General features: G+C 37.6%; 1 protein-coding gene across 1 annotated transcript in view; it reads left to right on the plus strand.

Moving 5' to 3' along the window:
- The window catches only part of TLL1 (tolloid like 1), a 139,860-nt gene that overhangs the window by 96,243 nt on the left and 20,001 nt on the right, over positions 1 to 23,616 (plus strand). Inside the window, exons 10-16 of the mRNA XM_005230497.3 lie at positions 4,592 to 4,694; positions 6,097 to 6,213; positions 7,276 to 7,421; positions 13,255 to 13,450; positions 14,869 to 14,994; positions 17,249 to 17,409; positions 20,316 to 20,496. Coding sequence (XP_005230554.1) covers positions 4,592 to 4,694; positions 6,097 to 6,213; positions 7,276 to 7,421; positions 13,255 to 13,450; positions 14,869 to 14,994; positions 17,249 to 17,409; positions 20,316 to 20,496 — 1,030 coding nt within the window. The remainder of the gene's footprint in view (positions 1 to 4,591; positions 4,695 to 6,096; positions 6,214 to 7,275; positions 7,422 to 13,254; positions 13,451 to 14,868; positions 14,995 to 17,248; positions 17,410 to 20,315; positions 20,497 to 23,616) is intronic.

Consider the following 23,616-nt stretch of genomic DNA (forward strand, 5'->3'; position numbering starts at 1 on the left):
ATACTTTGCAGAATTTCAAGTCAGAATCTTAAATATATTTATACTTGTTTGGTTCCCGACCAGAAATCATGCTGTGACAGACTGGGGGTTCTGCCTATATACAGCTAATGAATTCTGGTCAGTGTTAAGGAATTGCTGTATCATCAAATACCTTGGCAGGTCAGAGTAAGAAGAGGCAGTGAAGGTTATTTCATACAATTTCAAAGGTGGGGCCCATTGAGGAGGCTTATTAAATTTTAATGGTTTCCATTTAGGTAGCCGCATTTTGAGACAATGACACGATCACACTTAAATAAAACCATCCTTTTCCCAAGTCTATCCTGGCAACTAATGTTTAGAAAATGCAAATTTCCAAATGGAAAAGAGAGAAGTCTGGTGTTTCAGCTGTGTCATGGGAAATGGAAAACTTGTGGCTAGACTAGTGAGAGACCTCCAGGCTCTACGCCACTGAGCCAATGAAGGAGGTATGTGATGTGGCTTCCATAACTTGCTTCCAACAGAGCCAGCTGGGTTAGCTTAAGCAGCTGTGGAAGGTGGCCTGACCTTGACCCAGCTGTCTACATCTCATCTGGGCAGAGAAAAAGGCTTCCCCTTGTAAACCTCTCTGCCTGCACAGCTGCAGTAGAAAAGGACAAGGAGACTGCTGAGGGCAGTAGGATTTTCAGGTAGTATGGCTAAATGCAGAGATGCCTTACCTATGATCTGAGAAACCCAGGAAAAAAAGAAGGTAAGCGTTTAGACGGAATCTGAGCTGCAAAGTGGATGAGCTGAGGAGAAGATCAAAACAATTGTAGTTGGTGAGGCCTCTTTACTTGAAGGACAAGCTGGAGAAGGAACAGCCTGCAAAGGACAGACAGAAGACAGAGTTGCTGTGTGAATGAGAGAATATACAGGACCTTTTTGCCACCCTCAGAGGTAGATTCAAATAGCACTTGGAAACATAATAAAAAAAACGAAGCAGAGGAAAGCGTATGGACAATTGTGCTTTTAGCCAGATCTGCATTTTTCTCATGGAGAATAACATGGTAAGTGGTTTTGGAATTCTGAAAATATTTGTGCATTTATTTCTTTAGTACATGTCCCTGAAGGTGTGCCTGAGTATTAAAGGCAAAATGCCCTGTGGGTTAGACATCTGGGAAAGGATGCATATAAGCTAGAAGAAGTTTGAGAGGTGTAGCAGTAGGCAGAAGAAAAGAGGCGAGTTGTGAGGTTCCCTTTCTGGAAAGGAATGGCGTGGGAAGTCTGCATCCGGGAAATAAGACAGGGAAGTCGAAGCGGGAGGTGCTGCTGTTAGACTAAAAGAAGCATGAGAGTATGTGGATGGACACAACTGTAGTAGCTTAGTGAATGCCAGCTGAGAGTCTTTGTGCTTTGATGCATGCCATTTTTAGGTAAAAAGTGCAATAGTATGGAAACTGAGTAGTATGATGTTGAAAGATTTGTCATTTTCTCAGTAACACTGGAAAAAAGACATTCTTCCTATTTTGCAAAATCTAAAAATAAATAATAAATAATCATTCTCCACCAAGGCCCTGGTGAAAAACTGGCAAGGGAAGAATGAGAGCCATCTGAAGAAAGATGTAGCTCAATAATTGAATTGAAGATAGAGGTTGTTAGGTAGAAACCCAGACTGTAGTGCTTGCTTTGTTGAGTACATTCAGAGTGTGTGCTGTGCTTATCTGAATCATGCCAGTTGTCCCTCTGCTGTTGAAATTTGTTTTACCTAACCTGACTAGCTGCATCTGGAGTGGGAAAGGAGTCTTAAAGTCTAGCTCAGAGAACCTGCAGATATATAGAAGATCTAGAATTCAAATCTTGGATGTCTCAAAGTTGGAAGTTCAAATCCTTGGAGTTCAACAGTGGACTGTCTGGATGGTTTGCTTACTGGCTTTCACCAAAAATACACTCTCCCAAAAGACATAAGCAGCACTCCCTTCTTTCTCCCTGTTCAATTCCCTACCTTCCCTGGCTTTGAAAGCAGTGATTTGATGCATTTTCTATATAAAAATTCTTTATTTTTCTAATTCACTGAGTGATTAAATGTGTGAGCATTTAATTTTTTCATCTTTTTAAACTCCATGCTTATGAAGACACCCCCTATCTACATAATGCAAGATATTAATTGAAACGTTTTCATTAGGATGTAGCTTGGTTTGTTTTTTAAAGTTCCGGGAGATGGAGCCTATATTGAAAAATAGTTGAGGATACTAGAATATCTATTACTTCAAACCTTTCAGTGTAAGAAACATGTCTTCCTTACATACATTCGTTTCTACTGTAATTTCTTTTGCAACAGAGTGGAAGGATTGCACAGCAGTTGCATCTGATTTCAGATTAGTCCATTTTAATCTCTGAGCTCAGGAATGAACTCTACCACACAATTTCATAACTGTTCATTGTTATAGGTCTTTGTGATTCAGAGTGCCAATGGCATCCTGGATATGAGTTAATATTATCTAAATATATTTCCAAAGTATCAAACTAACATTGAAGCAGACATTCTTTGCATGTAGATCTGAGATTATATTATTGCCTCCCTTTGTGGCCCTAAAATGACAGAAGGAAGGGGCCAGAAGAGAGAGGACAGGCTATATTTGTTGCATCTGCTACCCTAAAAATGTACCAGAGCTGTTTGTGGGATGTTCCCATGGAGAACACGGTGCTAGAGGCAGACTGCTGTTTAAGCAATGCTTTTGCAAGTTTTGTGGTTGTGGTAGCAGCTTCTGGATAGAACTGTTGGGCCATACCGAACCATCAGAACAGGTATTCGTTTATTCAGTGCTGTCCTGATGCTCCTTGGCATACTTCGTGTCCCATACCTTCATCCCAATAGGCTGTGGCTGCCAGCATAATGTGCTTCATTGTACAGGACTTCTGGCTGTTGGATTTTGTGTGTTGTCTTGTAGAAGTTTTCTGTTTCCCATGGCATCGTGGCAGTAAAGGTGAAAGCTGAATAGAATCACTTGCAAGCTGGTCTTCCATCCAGTCAGTAGTGTCAGCGCTACGGGATGGGGGAATATACAGCTTTTAAGGTTAAGTCAAAAAGTTTCCCATTCTCCATTGAAAATGAGATGTTTGAGAGAATGTAATTGCTCATATGGACGTACTTAGTTATATGCTGTGGAAAGTAAGTGAAGGCCAACGCCTTGCTAGCCTAATGTTAAGACATACAGTGTCTTGCTATGAAAGATGGTCTTCATCATCTACACACCCAAACCATGGAGCTGTATGTTATCTTAAATTTAGCTTACTCCAATAGCTAATAGTTTTAATGTTCTTAAAGTTACAGTCTGAAAAAGTTCTGCCTTTCAGGTTTAATACTGTACTATGTTGTGGTTGAAGAGACACAGGTGCCTGCAGAGGAGCTGGAGGCAGCCCACCCCCCCCACCCCACTGGGGTAACCCCTGTCCCCCAGCCGGCAGTCACCGCTCCCTCGGCTGCCGTGCAGATGTGTTTTTGCACTGTGAGGTGTTTGCTACTGTGCAGCGATTCATGTTCGCTTTATAATAGCAGGTTTTGCTTGTGAGTTTCTAGGATCAAAGCTAAAAATAAAACCACTTCTATGCTCATCTGTGAATAAAGATTTTTAGTTAGGTTGAAATATTTATTAATCTACACTGAGGAACTCTTTTGGAAGAAGAATAATTCTTTTTCCAAATACACCTAAATCCAGTGGAAAGGTATGAATTGGCAATGATTTTACAATACAAAATATAAGTGATTTTTGATCTTGTTTGGACTTACCCCTGAAATTGCAGGACATGATGCTAAGACTATCCCGGTCAGCCAGGGTCCAAACTGTACCTATTGTGTCATCCTGTGATCCAGCATGAATCCTATTCCTGTGTTAAAAGTGTAAGTTTATGGCAGTTTAGGATTAGTATTTCTAAACCAAAGTGGGATAATGTAATGGTCTAGGTTAGTCCTGATATTAAGTATTGAAAATATGCCTATTTACAGATCTGCTCAGTAGAATTGGGAGTCCAAGTTCAAAAGTTCCAGACATGCACAGAACTCAGATTTCTGTATATAAAGCTTTATTACAGTATCATTAAGAGTCATTAAGGGGCTGTGTATCATTTGTTCTAGTGATACTGCTTTCAGCATTACTGTCCACCATTGTCAATATTTAACTTGTCTGAAAGTAAATTATCTTGTTAAAACAGTAGTAGAAGGAAGCACAAACCAAAATAAAATGCAATTTTTTTTTTACAGCTGTCTGTGCTGATTATAGTCAGAATGGAATGGAAGAGCAATTGGCAGGAGAATTATCAAATAACATATTTAAAATTACATTAGCACATTATTTTACCTTATTAGCATTCTCAAATTTTTATTCTTCAGTGAAAGCTCCCTGTAGGCAATTAAATGTGAGTAGTCTGTGAATCTGCTCAAATATGTAAGAGTAAATAAAGAACTTGTAATTTTCCCAAATAACTTTTACTTACTAGAAGAAATCATTGAGAAGTTAATTGTCTAAGTAATTGGAACCCTGTTACAGGTGACCAGACTGTGTTCTGTTCTGCAGAATGTTGGAGTAATTTTCTAGTATTAACCACATGTGATTTAATTAGGTGTTCTCCTCTGCAGATTGTTTTAAACTTCACCACCATGGACCTTTACAAGAGCAGTCTCTGTTGGTACGACTATATTGAAGTAAGGGATGGCTACTGGAGAAAATCGCCTCTGCTTGGTATGCAACTGTTGAATGCTGCACTGCCCGTAGTTACTGTACTCGCTGAGTTCAGTCAGTGGCCTGCTGTTGAACCCACAACTAACCTCTCGGTTTTTAGGTGTCTAGAATGTATCTAAACTTGGAGGTGGTAGAAAACTCTTGAGTGGCCTCAAATAAGCCGTTCATTTGACTTCAAGCCTTCCTTTCATTGCAGCTAGTTGTTACAAAGCTGCATGTGTGGAAGGGTGAAAACTAAAAAATGTGCAACTTTTTGCTTTGCTTATGGATATTGAAATATGAAGCTGCCATAGTTTTTTTCACAGAAATGGGTAAATAGTATACAGACAAGTCTGTAGAGCATGTGATAGGAAATCCAAAGAGCACGTCATGAACACTGTGCTGTGGCTGAGAGCACCCGCTGTAGAGTGGTACTTATGAGCTCTGTTCCTGTACTTTTAAAATCATGAATAGAAGATCACTTCTATTTCTTCTTTGCTTGTTCTTCCCTGGTCTTGCAGAGGAAAGACATGCAAAGCAATAATGAATTCTTAGAGTTGCAACTAACATGCAGGAAGCTGGAGCCCTCCTTTTCTAAATTCAGAGGGTTAGTATGGGACATTTCACACCCCATAATGCCTGGTCCAGAGGCTCAATTTGACATCCTGTGATTTTTCTCTGATTGAAACTGGGGATTTTAGGCCATAGGAAACATGAACATCTCCAGCTTCTTGGGTCAGTTTTGTTGCTGTTTTTAGAATGAAGACTAAAACTATTTGTTAGGGTCCTAACAGCCACACTTTAAAAGCAGAAAAAATAGAAAACGAAGCAGATACAAAAGACTGCTTTTTAACAGTAGTGCCTATTTTCTTGGCCTTGAAAAGAAAAGGACGAAGAAACAGTTAAGACCAGACAGTAATTACTCTTCTGTTCCCTTCTCTGTCACCTAGACAAACAGAAATTTCACCTACCTTGGCTGAATTTAAGAGGATAATATAGTCTAGGGTCATTTGGATGTTAGTTTTTAAATCTCTTTGGCCCTTAGACACAATGAGCAGTATTACTGTGACCTAGATTATGTTCCACTCTTAAGATTAGTACTCTCTTTCCCCTTCCAAAGTGCCTGATTTATATGTGTAGAAACAATCTATAACAATAATTTTTCTACCTAATTCTCCTAAGGTTTTATACTTAGACTTGCGAGCCTGATTGCTATGAAAAGAAATACTGAAAGCTTTATAATAAAGTCTTTGTGTATTAGGTCCTGATCTGCAGAAACACGTGTGCTTAACCATAAGCATGTGAATAGTTCCACTGAGTGGTTATGCTGCTCCTGCCTATAATGTTAAACACTTGTATAAATGTTTGCAGCATTTGGCTTCAGAGGCAGCAGAAAATGCAGTTACTAGTTGCATGTTTTTAGGCAGGTTTTGCGGTGACAAACTGCCAGAAGTCCTTGCATCCTCCGACAGCAGGATGTGGATTGAGTTCCGCAGCAGCAGCAACTGGGTTGGGAAAGGTTTTGCAGCAGTTTATGAAGGTAAGCCTCTTATAGCATTAAAGATTGATATAGAACTGAAGACTTGATTATGAAGGAAAATATTAATATGGAGAAAAAAATATTAAATGGATACTTCTCTATATTTATTTTTTTTAAAAAGGCAAATAACCTAATATGAAATAGGTATTTTATTAAGAAAAGAGACATTAGGTGTTAACTTATTAGATAGGACATTTTGCAACTCTTCCTATGATCAGATTTCAGATGACCTCTTTTCCAGGGACACCACTAATAATAGTCATAAACATTTTTTGCCAGTTGTTTAACTAAATGTGCATGTTCTTGTACTTAGTGGGTGGAGAGATTTCTTTGAGTACTTTCTGTTTATTCTTCAGAAAAGTCTGATTTAATCCCAGAGCATATGGAAAACTTAATAGAGACACTCCCACACACTGAGTAGATTAGAAAGTCAACATTCACCTGTTTAAAATAGGGCCTGTTTTCTCAAGTATTGAATCTGTGGTAGTAAACTGTACTATTTAGTTGATATTCACAGATCTTTACATGATTACCAGTATGGGCCCTGAAAAGTACATTTATTTTTCCTGAAAATATTTTTTATTAGGTGTTTCTTCAAATTCATTGTAAGCTTGCGGTGGTAAACTGCAGGTTAAAATACATAGATCATTATAGAATATGAGATTTCTGTCTCATTTGTCTCTTTCTAAAGGTTAGTAAATATTAATGAAGAATTTTGATTAAATGTATTTCAAAGGTGAACATAAAGTAAAATTTAATAATTTTGAAATTTTAAATATATTCTATAAAATGTGTTGGTTCAGATTAACTGTGATTCCCAAGTCTTCCTGCGCATTATAGACATGTTTAGAGATATTAGAAATGCTGAATTATATTCACTAACTGAAATATGTATAGTAGTTTAAATGGATTGTGTTTTCAATAATTTGTACTTGGTAAAATTTTTGAGTCTTCTCCAGAATAATTTACCGTTCATTCTAGAAGGGGGAGCATAAATGTCAGCTTAGGCATGACAAACAGAAAATGTCATTATTGACAATAAGAATTTTATGCTTTCATCAGCTATCTGTGGAGGCGAAATCCACAAAAATGAAGGCCAGATCCAGTCTCCCAATTATCCTGATGACTACAGACCAATGAAGGAATGTGTGTGGAAAATAACAGTGTCAGAAAACTACAATGTGGGATTAACCTTTCAAGCATTTGAGGTAAAGCCTTTTAACTAATCTCAGAAAAGCATCTAATGGATAGGTGACAGTGGCATTTAAGGGCATCCTCATTAAACCTGTGGATAAATTTCAGAATTCTCTATGAAAACTAAGCTCTAGAATCCAGTTCTACTCTCCATGAAACCTTCCTTTCTGCAGAAATTTTCAAGAAAGTTAAACATTTTTCATGTTTTCTATGCTATTTACATTAGAATGTTTAAAGTACTGACAATAGTCACGTTTTAGCAAATACATAATCCAGTTCAGCAAGGCTGCTTTAATATTCTGTTAAATAATTGGGAATTTTTTATATTTGCTAAATCTTATTGTTAAAAATGAATGTCTATCTGGAAAGAAACCACTGTGGTTTTTGGCTTCTGTTTTGAGATGAAATAAATAAAAAAAAAAGCCTACTTAAATTCAGTTTACAAACCTATATTTAGCAAGGGAAGAAAAGCCATGGTGAGTCATACTTGTGTCTAGTGTACATCTCTGTGTATAATATTGCTACACAGTGGGAAACTATTGTATAACAACAAAAAAATATTTCATACGCCTTTTCTTATGCATACATAATACACTGCCTTGAAGTCTGTAGATAAATTTAGTATCATACTTCAAGGTCACTTATTTGAATGTGCTTCAGCATTCAAATATGTTCAGATATGAGGAACACTTTAGATCTAAACTTTTTGGCTTTATAGTGCACATAAACACAGGTATATTAAATATAGATACAGTCTCCAACTTGTAATTTTAGTCTAACAGACAGACTTCAGGGATATGGCACGCTTTTGCTGTAACTGATGATGAAAAGTCTGAGCATGAGATAACAAGGGTATGGGACTTTATCAGCAATTAGGAATATAAACAGTGGAATTTTAAAATAATTTCACAGACTATATTTAGTTTTCCCTTTTTTTGTATCCTGAATTAATGTTGGGTCCAGTGCAGACAAGATCAGATCTCCCTGACTAAACAGTTTTCCAAATGCCGTTCAGACTCTGCATGGCCTGCCTCAAGGTCTGTCTCTTTCTTTTTAAGCATTGTTGAAAATGAACAATGTTTTCAGCAGTTTTATGTAATTTAATGACTAGATATGGAGCTTTTCTGGTCTGCCATTGGTGCTCAGTATTTTTTAGTGTGATCCCAAGAGAAATGGCACTATGCCTCTGCATGAGACTTGCCGCAGTATTTGATCTCCATGCAGATGGTCAGCATTGATACACATGTACAGTACATTATCACTTGAACTTACCCCAGTTCAATATCAATCACCTCTGGGAGAATCAAGCTTCCATCTCTTCGTATCTTTCAGGACCTCTTCCTAATCACCAAATTATGGACTATTTACAGGTGTGAAGTTGACATGTTCATGCCTCGCCATATAGGAAATAGGAAAGACCAGCAAATGAGAGCACAATTTAGTCCAGTTTTTCCCCCAGACTATTTAGTATTATGGCACTCTCTAGAGGGGAAACATGTGGACTGACACCTCGTAAGAACAAAGAGGAAATTGAGCAGAGGTGTAGTTGAGTAGGACTCCCAAGTTAATGCCTCTGCTAGATATGTTTTGAAACAAAAAAAAAATTTCCAACAGTAGAGACTTGAAAGGTACATGCTTTTCCAGAGAGAGTCTGAGCTGCAGTTCCAGAGTGGCAAGATGCCCTTGAGCACCAAATGAGGTGCCCCAAAAGGCGCAAGGCTTCTGTTACATCTGTCTTTGCGGCATTTCTTACTGGCTCATCTGCAGAGCGCTCTGCTGAGAGTGGGAGCTGCTTTGGAGACTCCTCTGAAGTGCCTGGCCTAGACATCCACCATCGGGCCTGATTTCCATTTCAGGTCCAAGTGCCTGCATGGAGGTGTTCTGGTTTTTGGTACTAAGTCCCTCTCTGGACTGAATCCTTGGTGCACTGCCCAGTAAAACAAAAAGTTGTTTAAAAATCACAGTTCTTCGTGCCAGCTGAGATCAAGAAAAGTAAATGTCAGGCCAAAGAGTTATTGCAGCGTGTTTGTGAGAAAATTACTTCTCTGTCCTTTGAAAGGTACAGTTAAGTAAGAGGAATTCTCATTATCCATATGTAATGCTAGGAAAAATAACTGTATAAATAACCTTTACACTGAAATGAAGGCACTAGGGAAGCTCAGAATTTCAATTTCAAACTGTTATCAATGAGTCATCTTGTTTTGCCTGCTGTGGGCAATGCATTTTTGCACTGTGTGGGATTACCCTCTTCTTATTTGGCTGCTTGATGGGCCGCTACGCTTTCTGGTATCTGGATGACAACGGAGATGCTGGGACTGGTAACTTCATCTTTTCGCTTCATTATAGTCACCTTTATTATACTATCGTTTGCAAATTAGTGGTTCTTGTGGTTTTATTTAATTTTTTAAAGAACTTCTGTTGGCATGCAGTCTCACCAGCTAAGGCTGTCCAGAGGGCTTGTCAAGCCGAGCCTTGTTAATCTTCCTCATTTGAGTGGCCCTGTTAATCTTTGTGCCAGTAATGTTCATTTAAATTATTTTTACATAAGCCAGGGAATAAAGTTTATGTGATCTTCTGATGCGCATGTCCCACCTTTTATGACTGAAGTCTACGACCTGAGTCGGATATGTTTACCTGTACTGAAATTTGACACTATCAAGAAATGTTAGCCCTGTCAGAAAGTAATTGGAAGAAATTTCTCCTGAAATAGGATCGCTTCTGGATTTGCTCTTCGGATCCTCTTTTGTTTAATTATTTATATATATAGGGGGACTGCTACAAAACAAAGCTACTCTGGAATTTCAAACAAATATATTTTAGTCTGAAATATTTTTTTTTCAAAACTGAAACTATGTACAAGGAATTTTCTTTTCTTTTTAGAATGGATATTGAGAACATTTCTGGCTTTCCATTTCACCAGGAGATTACTTACAGTTTTCTTGCGCTTATGTGCTTATGTGTCTGTTTTAGGAATTTTTCTAGTATTTTCTCAACTTAGTTCTCCAATGCCATTCAAATTGTGGGTTTCCTTCAAGGCCTTCAGGAGCTGATAGTGTCCTCCATTCTCCTATAAGCAATGAATTTTTCTGTAAAACGTGTTTATGCTTTTTTGCATTTTCGAACATTTTGCATATTTCTTCCTATCCGCATGTAATATAAATCTTGTAAAACTTTAATGTTCCAATAAATAAGGTTTACAGGATCAGTCCAGTTACAACTACACTTACTGGAAGTCCTTTAATTAACTTGAGATTTTCTACCATAGTAGTAGAAAGAATAAGAGACTGTTGCAAGTGTAATAGGTCTTTGTATGGCAGTGTTCGCAGAGGAGAGTACCATGACATCTTAAAACCTGAAGTAGAGATAAGCAAAGCACATGGTTCTTTTTCATGGGTTGCCAAGTGCCTTAACACCACTTATGATTTCTCAAAACCACAATACTTATCTGTTAGTTTATATATAGGTGTAATGATTTAATCTCTTAATATAATAATATTGATAATAATAATGGCATCACTTGCGGTAGTAGTACGCTAAAAATAAATGAAGTAGAATGTCCACCTGTTGAATTATTTTATTGAAAATCAGTAGCACTTTATAAGTCGGTTGATATTTATAGTCTTAGAAAGTTTAGCAACTTACTGCTGTACAAAATGTGTTTTTAGCTGTCGATTTCTGCCCAAAATAGAGTGATTCTCAGAAAAGAAACTAAAAATCCAACTCAATGGGAATTTGGTACAGGTAACTCAGAGTTGCACTTGGCCTGTGTAAAAATCTTAATTTGCATATTGCCCCATAGAACATGGAAAAAACAGACGTTAATTTAGTCTTGAGTAGTAAAATGACCACAGACGCATGGGGAAAATACACAAGTGGAAAATACACAATTCCTGCATTGATATTAGTGGGCTTTGGACCAGGTCAGTTCTTTCTACATCAGAGTGCAGTATGATTTTTACTGAGAAAACAAGGCAGAATTTGTTTCACATTGGAATAAGATATCCGATGTTTAAGCTTTAGATTAATGAAAATTTGGAATTGGTATCACAGTGTCAAAAGCATCAGTGCTCAGGTAGACACACACCTGACTGCATGGGTTTTTTGCCACTGAAGTCAGCAATGGGTGGTTGCATCCCAGGCCTTCATGACTTTTCTCATTCATTTCCCAAACTCTGACCCAAAGCAATTCCTGAGCAAACACCTAAGAAATTACTGTAAATGGCTATAAGGATTGTGCCAGAGAAGTGAGTGGGAGAAAGTACATATGTAAATGCTTGAAAAGTTGGAAAGAAGACAGACAAATTTTGTGAGTGCCATATTTTGATGCTATTAAGATGAAATACAATCAATCAGGCCCATCCCCAAATTTTCCATCTTACATAAAAGAAGCAGAAATCCTAATGTGCTAAATGAAAGCTCCTTAGTGTGTTGTGGTTACTGAGCTTAGTGTTGGTCGTAATGCACAGTTAGAGCAGAATACCAGCAGCCACTCATGCTAACAGGAAAACTATCCAGAGATGTGGATTTTTCTGGGTTTGGTTTGGCTTTCACTTCTTTGTCATTTTAACAGAATTTGGATGTGCTGAATTAAATCTGAGGCTTCTCCAACCCCTTCTCCCTGACTGTGGTCCTGCCCCTCCACCCCAATCCCTACAGCTACCTCACAATTCAGCCAGTTCGTTGAACAATAGTTTTCTTAGAGGAATTATTTTTGAATGTTTGAACTTAGTTAATTCTTTTATAACTAACATGCTATATTACTTGAGTAACGTGCAGTAATCCTGCAGTAAAACGACCCAGATCAAGAGGGTTTTTAATTCTGTTGGGAAAGATACTCTCTCAATAAAGACAGGCATCATAAATTATCTAGCCTCCAGATGGTATCATATTTGGGCTGCTACTGCTTTCTCCTTGGTGCAATTCCCACTCTGACTGACTCTGTAAATACTATTATGCAAAGAGCACAAGGCTTGCTACAAAAGTAGAAATGCACACGTGTCCATTCACACATTAGTCTATGTTTGGATGTCATCTGGCAGGATGTTTAATGAGAGAGACATTTTCAGTTCTGGTTTCAATAGGTATCTCCATCAGTATGGCAAAGGTTCACTCATTGACCCATAAAGTCAAAATACACCTGAAATCGGGAATCATGCAGCAGGGACCAGGCATATTAGCTGCAGAAAAATGATTTTAATTTTTTTTGTCATCTGTTCTATTAGCTACTTAAGAGCTGATAATTTTAGAAGTGTGTTTGGATCAAATTCTACAGACTCCCCAAACTGTTAATACACTGTAATTATTTAGTTACCCTGCAACATCAATGGGTAGTGACAAATGCAAAATTTTGCACAGTGTTGAGGATAAAGGAAGAAAATAAAATATTGATCATCACCTGAAATAGCACAGGTTGATAATGTATAAAAATCATACTCGTATTAATCAAATTTGAGCTTTTCAATATTTCAAACTCTATTAATATTTCAGGCCTATTTAGTTATTGAACAATTAATCTTGTATACTTGAGTGTATGTGAGAATAGAGTACTTGAGCTCAGAGTAGGAATTTGATAGAACATTAGTAGGCTTAAAGGTGAGCATGTCTTAGTTTAGTTACTCTTTTTCCAGTTAGACTGTTGAGTTCCGTGTAACATCTCAACATTTTTCTCTTGTAGAAAACAGGTATAGTTGAAAACAGTCCAGTCAAGTTTGTTCATCTTCCTGATGTCTGCACCCTGAGCAGAGAACCCTAACCTTAACTATGAAAAATTTCTATTCTGTGTGTTGTCTAATTGATATTTGATATTTATGGTCAAGTTCAAATAGGTTGCTTTAAAATTTTTTACAGATTGAAAGGCATGATAATTGTGCATATGACTACTTGGAAATTCGGGATGGAACGAATGAGAACAGTCCTTTAATTGGTCACTTTTGTGGCTATGACAAGCCGGAAGACATTAGATCTACCTCTAATACCTTGTGGATGAAGTTTGTTTCTGATGGAACTGTTAACAAAGCAGGGTTTGCAGCTAACTTTTTTAAAGGTAAATGTTAAAGCATGTTTTGGGAGCTGTGAAGTCCTTATCACTCGGTTTTGTAGCAGAAAAATTATTTCAGGGTATTAAAAATATCTCTCAACCTAGTTTTACTAATATCAGTTCTGTACTGTCTCCAGCACATTTTTTTCCCAGGCATACAATTTTATCAAGAACAGTAGAGGTATTTGAATGTCCCTGTGAAATATGGCCAAAGAATGAGAGAACACATTTAGTGCAACTTCTTGCTCTCTTCAGGTACAAATAATCAGCTTAGTTTTGAAACGCCTTTGACACATATCTAATCTTGTAAAAAATGGCTTTTTTGGCATGGCTTTATCAAGTATACAGTTAAATAGTATAATCACAAATGAGCCTTTTCTGTTAAGTTTTTTCTTTTGGCTAAATGTTGTGGGTTTTCTAATTCATTTGCTGCATTAGGCTGGTTTATGAATTTATTACTTTCTGTAGGCAAGAAATTAAAAACAAAACAGCTGAGAAATCGCAGTGGCCAATGGCCTCACAGTCTTCCTGCAGTTTGGGGGGCTGTGTGTGTCACGCAAGTGCAGCTGTACCTGCAGCGTCTGGTGTGTGGCAGCGTGCCCCTTACCCGGTGCTGCCTGTGGCAGCGCGAAGGCCAGGAGCAGTGATGTGGCCATGGTGACACCTGAAATACAGCTCGCACCACCAGGAGAACCTTTTTGCTCTTTTGAAAAGCCGCAAGCTGAAGCTTTCTCACCCTTAACTCTTGTTTTCACTGTAGACAATTACGAGCTTGAAGGCTGTACACATGAGAGTGGGAGTTCCATTTTATTCCTAAGAAATTGCTTGTCCTAGTGTAAGGAAACAATATTCAACATCTGAGGAATATATTAATGATGAATCTCGTGGGTATACTTCAGATCTAGTAGAGATAATACATTATTCCTTTCCCTCCCCCATCCCCATGCATCTTGTTCCCTTTAATATCAGTAGAATGAAAACCTGGGATTTGAGGATTCTGTTAATCTGTTTTTGAGTATGAATTCGGGATAATGCACAAATTGATTCTGTGGGAGATAAAGTGCCCTTCAAGTGACCCTGCTGTGGATTTTCAATCTTTCTTTCAACACTTTATACAACCTTTAGATTACAGCTGCCTGAATTATTGTATGCTGCCCACAAAGTGGTTATAAATTAGGTCTGCAGCTGTCGGTAGGTATTGTTGTAAAAAAAAAACACCTAAACCCCACAAAGGACAAATTTCTATTTTCTCCATTGCAGGTCTCCTTAGCATTTGAAAATCCTCTAGTCAGCAACCACAGTGTGTTATGTCGTGTGGCTTATAATGGCAAGCATACAGCTTTCTTGGTTAATATTGATCCAGCAATTGCAGCTGAGGAAGGTACTTACCTAACACTTCTTTGCATTATTCCCTGTCTTGGCAGAGGAAGATGAATGTGCCAAACCTGACAATGGTGGCTGTGAGCAGCGCTGCGTAAATACTTTGGGCAGCTACCAGTGCGCCTGCGACCCTGGCTATGAGCTTGGTCCTGACAAGAAGAGCTGCGAAGGTAGGGTGTGTGGCTGTGCGGGGGCTCTCGAAGCTCGCGGAGTGCCATTGCCCGCATGAAACACTATGCCTTTCATACGCTGGGCCCTAGCAGTGTGAGGCTGTGGAACCCAACTTGGAAAACCAGTGCTCCCTTTTAAGTGGTGGTGCCAGGGTAATGTCTGCCCACAGCTCGTGTTCATCCGATGTCTGTCACTTAATTTAGCTTTGCAGGTTCTGCTGTTAGTTGATTAGGAATGATGCGAAGCAGGATTTTGTACCTTCCCAAACCACTTGTTACATTATTCATACTCAAAGCAAAGTCTCCCACCGTGCATGAGGAGACATGCTTCAGCAGAGCAATGTGCCACTGTCTCAGAACTGGAGTATCTAATGGTCCCCCTGACCATCTCTGGCTGGGGTGTGACTGGGAAGCTGGCAGACTGGAAGAGCAGGCTCCTGTATTCCAGCTGACAGCTCAGAGAAATCCTTTCCCCTCGCAGTAGGATTGTGCGCTTTTCTTGCTGGAAACAAGTTGTACTTTTCAGGGTGAGCAAAGTGTGTTCAAATAATCATTGGAGAACTAAAAACCTGATAAGTGGAAGTCTGTGTAAACATAGGATTGGACTGAGATAAGCTTTTGCATTCTATACGTATTTCATATCAAAGGAAAGAAGCAAAAGCTCTTGATCATTATGCACCGATTATTGTTCAGTTTTTATTCATAAGCAACAAATTGAGGGATAGCACAGATTATTCTTATCTCAGTTCAGCTGTCTCAAAGTAGCAAATGGAGTTTGAAAATTGGAGTGCTCATGGCTATGGTTTTCTTCTGATGCGATTCACTGGTCTCTTTTTTCCAATTTCCAGGCTTTAATTCATGATTTGTCACAATCGGGGGCAGTTTTGCTTAGGTTTTTGTACTTTTTGTTCTGTTTTGTGTGCTTTTGGTTCTGTGGGCTTGGGTTGGTTTGTTTGTTTGGGGTGTGTGTGTGCATGAGGGGGTGATAGTCCTCAACTACAGTGATATTAGAACATGGATTTCAGCAAGCTAGGTGTTTTTTTCAGTTGTTCTACCCTCCACCACCACTTAAATGGTGACTACATTGGAAAAAGAATTTATTTTGATATCTGCATATTAGGCAGTATACAGAAAGTAGGGTTAATCTAAGGAGAACCATGAAGACAGAGGTTTGATCTCTGGGCCTTTGATCACGAGCCCAAATTTATGTAAGGAATTTGGTTTAGTCTGCCTGCTGACCTGAGGCAGGAGGAGGAAGACTGGTGTGTGTTCTGTGTTGGCCAGATGGGCCCTGACACAAACTGGAGAGTTCTCCCAGCTGTGTTGGATGATGTAGATGTAGTGTGTGAGACCATCAGCTTGACAGGAACACCCAGTTTTTCAAACATTCAGCAGTAGCATGGAGCAGTTGGAAGAAGGTGGTGCTTCCCCCCACCAGCTCTTTAGAAAGATTTGTGGATGATTCCCAGCACTGTGACAGTGCTGTAATGGTATCAGTGCAGCAGAGTGTGATCGAGAATCCCTTCAAACCCCATTACTTTCCTTTAAAAAAAATAAATAAATTTCCACAGGTGGAAAAGATTAAAAAAAAAAAAGATTAAAAAAGGTCCTTTGCTATCTGAACTGCATTCACAAACATAGAACAGTATTGTTCTGTTGTATGGAGGTGACTATTTGGCATATATTTGAAAAAGATAGGTATTTTCTGTTACTTGAACGTCCATATTTCAGCAAAAGTAATTGTGACTGAAGACTGCATGACTGCTATCCCAAAGTGACACTATCTAGTAGGTTATGGGATGCATATACAGCTATATAATATGAGACAGGTAGGGCTGATTCTGGGTCAATAATCAAGGAGAGAAGCTGGGGAAATGCGAAGTGCATCTTAAGCAGACTGTCTGTCAGAAGAGGGGTGGTCAAGGTCCTGGGGAGGGTGGTGAGGTCAGAGGACTTGCATGGGAAAGGCTGTGAGAGAATAACCAGAGTCTCTGGAGGGAAGGGAAAAGAATTAATATGATAACGCCTTGTGTAGTCCTGAAACTTATCTCTGTCCACAAACCTGTGAGCTGTTCAAGATAGGGCCTGTCTCTTTCTCTTTGTTTGCACCAAGCATGATAAACCAAGATTCTGATTAGTCTGCCTGGGCATTGCAGAGTATAAGTAATGAGAGGACTGAATCTTCTCAGCATACTTCTGTTTATAGTAAAGCAGTTTCAGTCAAGAAACGATGCTCTCCCTTTTAATTTTACAGCTGCTTGTGGAGGACTCCTGACAAAGCTAAATGGGACTATAACCACACCAGGGTGGCCTAAAGAGTATCCGCCGAACAAAAACTGTGTGTGGCAGGTGGTTGCCCCAACGCAATACAGAATTTCAATGAAGTTTGAATTTTTTGAGTTAGAAGGGAATGAAGTAAGTAACTGTGAACAAAGATCTGCATGATGTTACACACTGAACAGTTTTAACGATGTTCATGAATAGGTATTATCTTATGAAACCCTTGCTGACCTTCCATACGCTGACAATAACCACAGATATTCCAGTTTTCGTTTTGGGACTGTTTCTGGATTCTTTCAAAACAAACATGGAGAGAAGAGCTCTCTTTTACATATCATCTAAATGTGTATGTATTACAAGAAATTTAAAAGAAATGTTCTGTGCTGAGTCTCAGCTGACTTTTTTTTATCAACAAAGTGAAACAGAGCAAATGGCTGAGGTATATTGGAAAGAATTCAAGAGGAGAAAATATGGAGAAACCAAATCATCTTTGCAGACTGTGACTACAAAGAATACACAGAAGCTGTGGTTAGTTACAGAGCGAGGGAGCATTTAAATCACTTACAGGTCTCTCGGGGGAGAAGTATTTTAAAAGCAGCAGTAGCAGGACTAGGGCAGGGCAGAGCAGTAGCAGTCTGAGCTGGGCAGCCAGAGGCCTGGGGAACCGTCCCAGGGGCAGGAGAGGGGCAGGGCAGAGCCTGCCATGTGGTAGGGGCTGCTTCCTGGAGCTTTAAACAAAGTGGTGGGGGTTGCAGGGTTTTTTGCATGTGGATCAGTAAAACACAGGTTTCCACACCGACTTTTCAGCCTCTGTTTTGCTTCCTAGGCGCTGCTCTGCCATACCGTTGAGTTCCCCTGCCACACGCCACCTGCCATCAAGGCTATCGGGATGTTATTCACATGGCCTTAAGAACACGAATCCCAGGATATTATTTCTGACTAAACAAATTTGTAGCAACAGATTTGATGTGAGGATGGGCCGTATGTTGGGCCTGAGATCTGAAGTGGCAAAAGCTGGAGTTTAATTTATAACGAACAAACAACCCAGCTGTGGTTTCCCCAAAATATCTCAAAATTATTTGCAGAGGGAGCAATGTGAGATTTTTATTACTTTTTAAAAATAATTTGGGGTGGGTTCAAATTCCATGGAATTCAAACTTTTAATTATTTATATCTTACACTGGTGTCCTATTACCATTATTACAAGAACTGCAAAAGTTGTAATAAAAAACTTACAGATGCCAAAGGGTTAAAATTTAATTACCATTTCAACAGTCGTAGAACATTTTTCCTGCACTTTCTTGGTACTTAAGCCATATTTTCAAGGAAGACACTTGCGGTGTAATGCGGTTAAATCAGTTTTCTAATGTCACACAAGACACATAAATAAGCAGATATGAAAAATATATAGATAATGTTTTTCATAATTTAGAACTTTGGTCCTCTCATGTGCTGCAAAATCTCAGCTTTATACTGTTAAATATTAGTAGTAAGAATGATACATGTGAAAATCAGAAGAAACACCAAATATCTGGAACATTCTAATATATTTTCTGAGTGCAGACATAAAATGCTGTAATTTTTTTTGTTATAGGAACTCCATTTAGGACCAAGTTTAATATGGCTTTTCCAATATTATAATTTTAATATTTTATGTTTACATTTCACAATTTTAGTTTACTTTTTAAAAAATTACAAGTTAAATGTAATTGTATAGTATGAAGGAAGTTAGACCTATCTGAAATTACATTTCATTTCTAATCAAAAAATATACAACCACCAAAATTCACCACTGATGTTGCTGGGATTTATTAACATTGTGAGCTATATTTGAAAATTGCATACATTAATATGAATTTATCTTACAGTTACTCTAAGTCAGCATGTGGCAGTAACTCGGGTTTTATGAATCTTATGTGCTTTATATTGTATAAAAGTAGTTTCACCCAAATTAGTCACTTTCCAGCTCTGCAACATATGAAAATTGTTGCAGTAACAATGAAAATTTAATCTAGGTCTAGAAGTATTCTATTATAAACAATATGAAATGTTGATAATAATTTAATAATTTGTAGGAAGAGAGAGCAGCAAAAGCCAACACACATCCTTTTCTGCAGTTCTCCTCCAGCTCCCCTGACATTTCTTGTTTGACTACAAATTGTGATTCATCAAATATAACTTGGATTTAATGGATGATCTAAGCTCTGTATGAATCCTCCTGGCCACTGTTTTCTCTTAAGCTATTAATTGCAGACAACTGGGACATTTTTGATTAAATGATTGATAGTTGAGCCTAAGAAGCTTAGAAGTTTTGAGGTGGAAGGCTTTAGGTTGGCCAAGGGATTATGCATTGAAAGTATTATCACGAGTAGTAGGTCTTGCATAAGGCTTTTTTATTACATTTTATTACATTATTTCACTTGGTTTTTAACCTTTTTTTTTTTAACCTTTTAATGAAAATTACATGCATCAGCCTTCCAAATTATAGCTATGCTGCTATTAAAGATGTATGCAGATTTATATATTTGTAAATAAATGAATGTCTTAAATACGTTATGATAAAAACTTACCTTTTAAGTTTCTAAGTGAAAATTACTATTTTTTAAAAAAGTCTATAAGATGCAAGCATTAGGTTTGTAGGTTCTGGGTATGTGGTTTGTAGCACAAAGATAGGTATAATTTTTAGGGTAAATATTCTTAGATTTTACGGTAATGTCACTGGAATTTTTACTTTTTAGATTAAATGGAAAGGCTACTAAGCATCTTGAAATTTAGGTACTAAACACGGATTAGTATCTATCAAAATATAGTTTTGAATGTAATGCATAGTATAGCTCTGCCTTAATCACCTTGAAATGTTCTTACACAAAATCAGTGAATGTTTGTAAGCATTTACAAATGTTTTCAGAGTCAGGGAATAGAAAAAAAAGTTATTATTAACCTATTTCTGAGCAGCATATACCAGTCAGAGTTCTTGCATTTGTAAACAACTTCATGCTTTTCTTTTGGTTAGCCAAAAATTTTTTTCTTTCTTTTCTCAGGTTTGCAAATATGATTATGTGGAGATTCGTAGTGGCCTTTCTTCTGATTCTAAACTACATGGTAAATTCTGCGGTACAGAAGTGCCTGAAGTTATCACCTCTCAGTACAACAACATGCGAATTGAGTTCAGATCTGACAACACTGTGTCAAAGAAAGGCTTCAAGGCACACTTCTTCTCAGGTATAGAAAATTACTTTGTATATCTGTGAGTGCCCCTGAGCATACACTGACCAGGTGCAGTGAATAGTATTTTGGTATGAAAATGAGTGGCCTTTTCCCTTATCATTTTCCTGGTAGCTTTGAATCTTTGAATTTGTTTTATTTACACAAGCATAAACTGCTGTCCTGTGTTAAAATACTGTTCTGAATGGTAATGTCTGTAGAAAATACATGGAACGCATATATAAATATATACATTTAGATAACAGCGGAGGCAAATAAACTTTGTGAGAAAGGGAGGAAAAAAGCAAATTTACTAAGTCTTCCTATATTTTGACTAGATTAATTTTTTTATCTCAAGTTTTGTTGCTATTTTTTCAAATCCCACTTGTAATGTGATATGAATTACATACAGTGTACACTCGTATTTTTTTCACTCTGGTCTCTTAATAGATTGCATTAGTTATGAAATTATCACTTTGTGCTACAACATTTGTTTAACATTATGGGTACTTTCTTGCCAAACTGTGCTGCTTAATGTTTTGCAGAACAGTGTTTAAGACCTTGCTTTTGCAAAAATGTGTGTCCTTTTAGTTAGAAGTGCAATTTCACTGAGGCAGATCGGAGCGACGGAAGTTTACATCATCTGAGGACATGTATCACTGAATAAAGTTAGACATGAGTGAAGCTGAAAATGTGAGGAAATACTGGCACAACAGTGGTCTTTGCAATTACCCAATGAGACTAGACCATAATAATCTGACTGTGGCAGGATACCACCTGGTGTTAGTAGTGGCATTTTGCTTAGTGTTTTTCTTGTGTGTTTGCAGATGCACATGTGCATAGGTATGTTACCTTGTGTAAAACAACACAACAAAACAGATGCATCTGCCCGTGTCCCCAGGCTGGAAGTCAGCCAAAAGCATCTGGGATTTGAATTCTGCCCCAGGCTACTTGATAGCGGTTAAAAATCTGAATCTGGAGAATTCTGATAATGCTAGCAAGAGGTATTACCAGGCCCTGTTATTAGTGTTTGTTTGCTATAATATTTTATCAAAACTGAAATGAAATATTTCATTGTTTACCTTTAATAACTGGTAACAACTATGAACAAGTAATAAGAAACAGTAGATTGTATAAGTGATGTGGTTTGGAAAGAGAGTAAAATAACTGTTAAGACAGTTTAGACTTTCAATTTTTCTCATTATGACTACTTTGATGTTTTTCTTAAGCAATTGTGAAAGATGAAAAAAAGTCTAATCTCATAGAAATCTCATAGAAACAAATTAACATGTTTACCTTCTCTAAAGCGTATTATTTTTTCTAGGCATCACATTTCTCTGGTCATCTTTACATATAGTAACACTTTCTACTTTTAAATTTATATTTTACATTAGCAAGAAGCTTTCAAGGTTTACTCATTATTTGTAGTAAATATGTATATGCACACAAGAGAGCTTCCTCCTAGAAACACACCAGTAGTCATTTCGTGTAGGCCTGGTAGTGCCAGCAGGAATTGTCACGTATTTTGACTTTTTACAAGAATAAGCATTGACATGTTCCAGTTCTCAAAATGCCTTGCAAATGAAGTTCGTTATGTATTTTCAGGATCTATGCGGCTGTGCCAGGTAGGATTGGCAATGATAGCTTTGTAGTTTGTGTAAGCTTTGTAGTTCAGAAGTTGTGTTTTGTGGACATGCTGAACGTCTACACATTTATAGTCAGTTAAATTTGGGTTTTCTTCAAAGTGATAGCTGATTTTCAAAGGTGTATTTATTTATCTATCTATCTATTTATTTATTTATTTATTGGATTGTTTAAATGATCTATTAATATTATGAGTGGGATCCAGGAAGAAATCAGGCCAATGCAGTATGTTGGGGAAAGACCGAACTATAATTCATGGAGTTCAAAGCATTAGGTTGGAATCCTTCAGAACCATTTTTTTCCTTGCCTTTTTCAGTTCTGAATTAAATGTTCTTCCCTTTTCTCCTGAGTTGAAAACATTTTTTTCCTGGTAATTTAAAAAATATGTTTTAAATGATGCCATTGATCACTAGCATAAATTCATTAGCCCAGGATAAGTCTGAACTATGTATGTTTTTTTAATGAATAGAAATGTGTGGTGTGTCCTGGATATACTATATATCTAATCCCCTTCAAAGAAAGGTAGTTTGATATAAAATAGTCTTTGAATTGGTAAATATATACATTTGCTGAATGTTTCATAATGCATTTCTGCCATAATCTCTTATTTCATGTAAATTCAGATACTTCATATTTTATTTTTATTCTTTCTCAATTCTCTTCTAGTTGTTAAAATTTCTAGCAGATTCTGTTCTATTCTGTCTGGCTTTCCCCTTTTGATTTTTAATTCCCCTATTTCCTGATTAAAACGGAAAATTTGTAATGCTTGAGACAAATCAAACTTCTGAATTTAAATGATCTAAAAAGCGGTGGTCATCTCTGAATAATTCATCAGACAGAACTCTCATGGCTGTCAGGAACACTCTTACCCCTGAATTCCTTAATATGGACATAATATGCTATTGGTCTGTCGATGAGACTTCAAGTATTTTGACTTTTGGGAGTTGATAGTTGATCAGTGTTCAGCTGACAAAGCGGGTTTTTTTGCCTATTTATACACTTGTGTCCAGAATACAATACTTCTAGAATTATAGCTGTGGAGAAATACTTAATGCTAGTGTCTAAGATACTTGTTGGAAGGCATTGAACAGTTTTATTAATTAAATCACAATGGAAATATGTGTAAGCATTTGGTTGTAAAGACATCATGAAAAAGTCAGTAATGAGTAAAACACTGCATCTTGCAGTCTGTTCACCAGTAAAGGGTATAGGAAATGCTCAGCAACAGAGACAGGTGGATAAATCAGATTAGTCTGAAGATTAGGAACTGTGATGTGTGCCTAAAGCACAGCCAAAGAACTTTTTTATTTTTTTTCCCCTCTTCAACTTTTTTGGTGGTGAATTCTGCAGCCATGGCTACAGTTGAGAAAGCATGGCCCAGCTCCAGCTCAGATGACAGCCGTTTTTGGGTGCTTGGAACCCACTGTGATAAACTGTGAAAGCAAACAGTGACATAGGGCAACAGATGACCTGCATTAGGAAGGTATTTATGTT

This window comes from Falco peregrinus, chromosome 2, assembly GCF_023634155.1.
Source record: "Falco peregrinus isolate bFalPer1 chromosome 2, bFalPer1.pri, whole genome shotgun sequence".
Taxonomy (NCBI): Eukaryota; Metazoa; Chordata; class Aves; order Falconiformes; family Falconidae; genus Falco; species Falco peregrinus.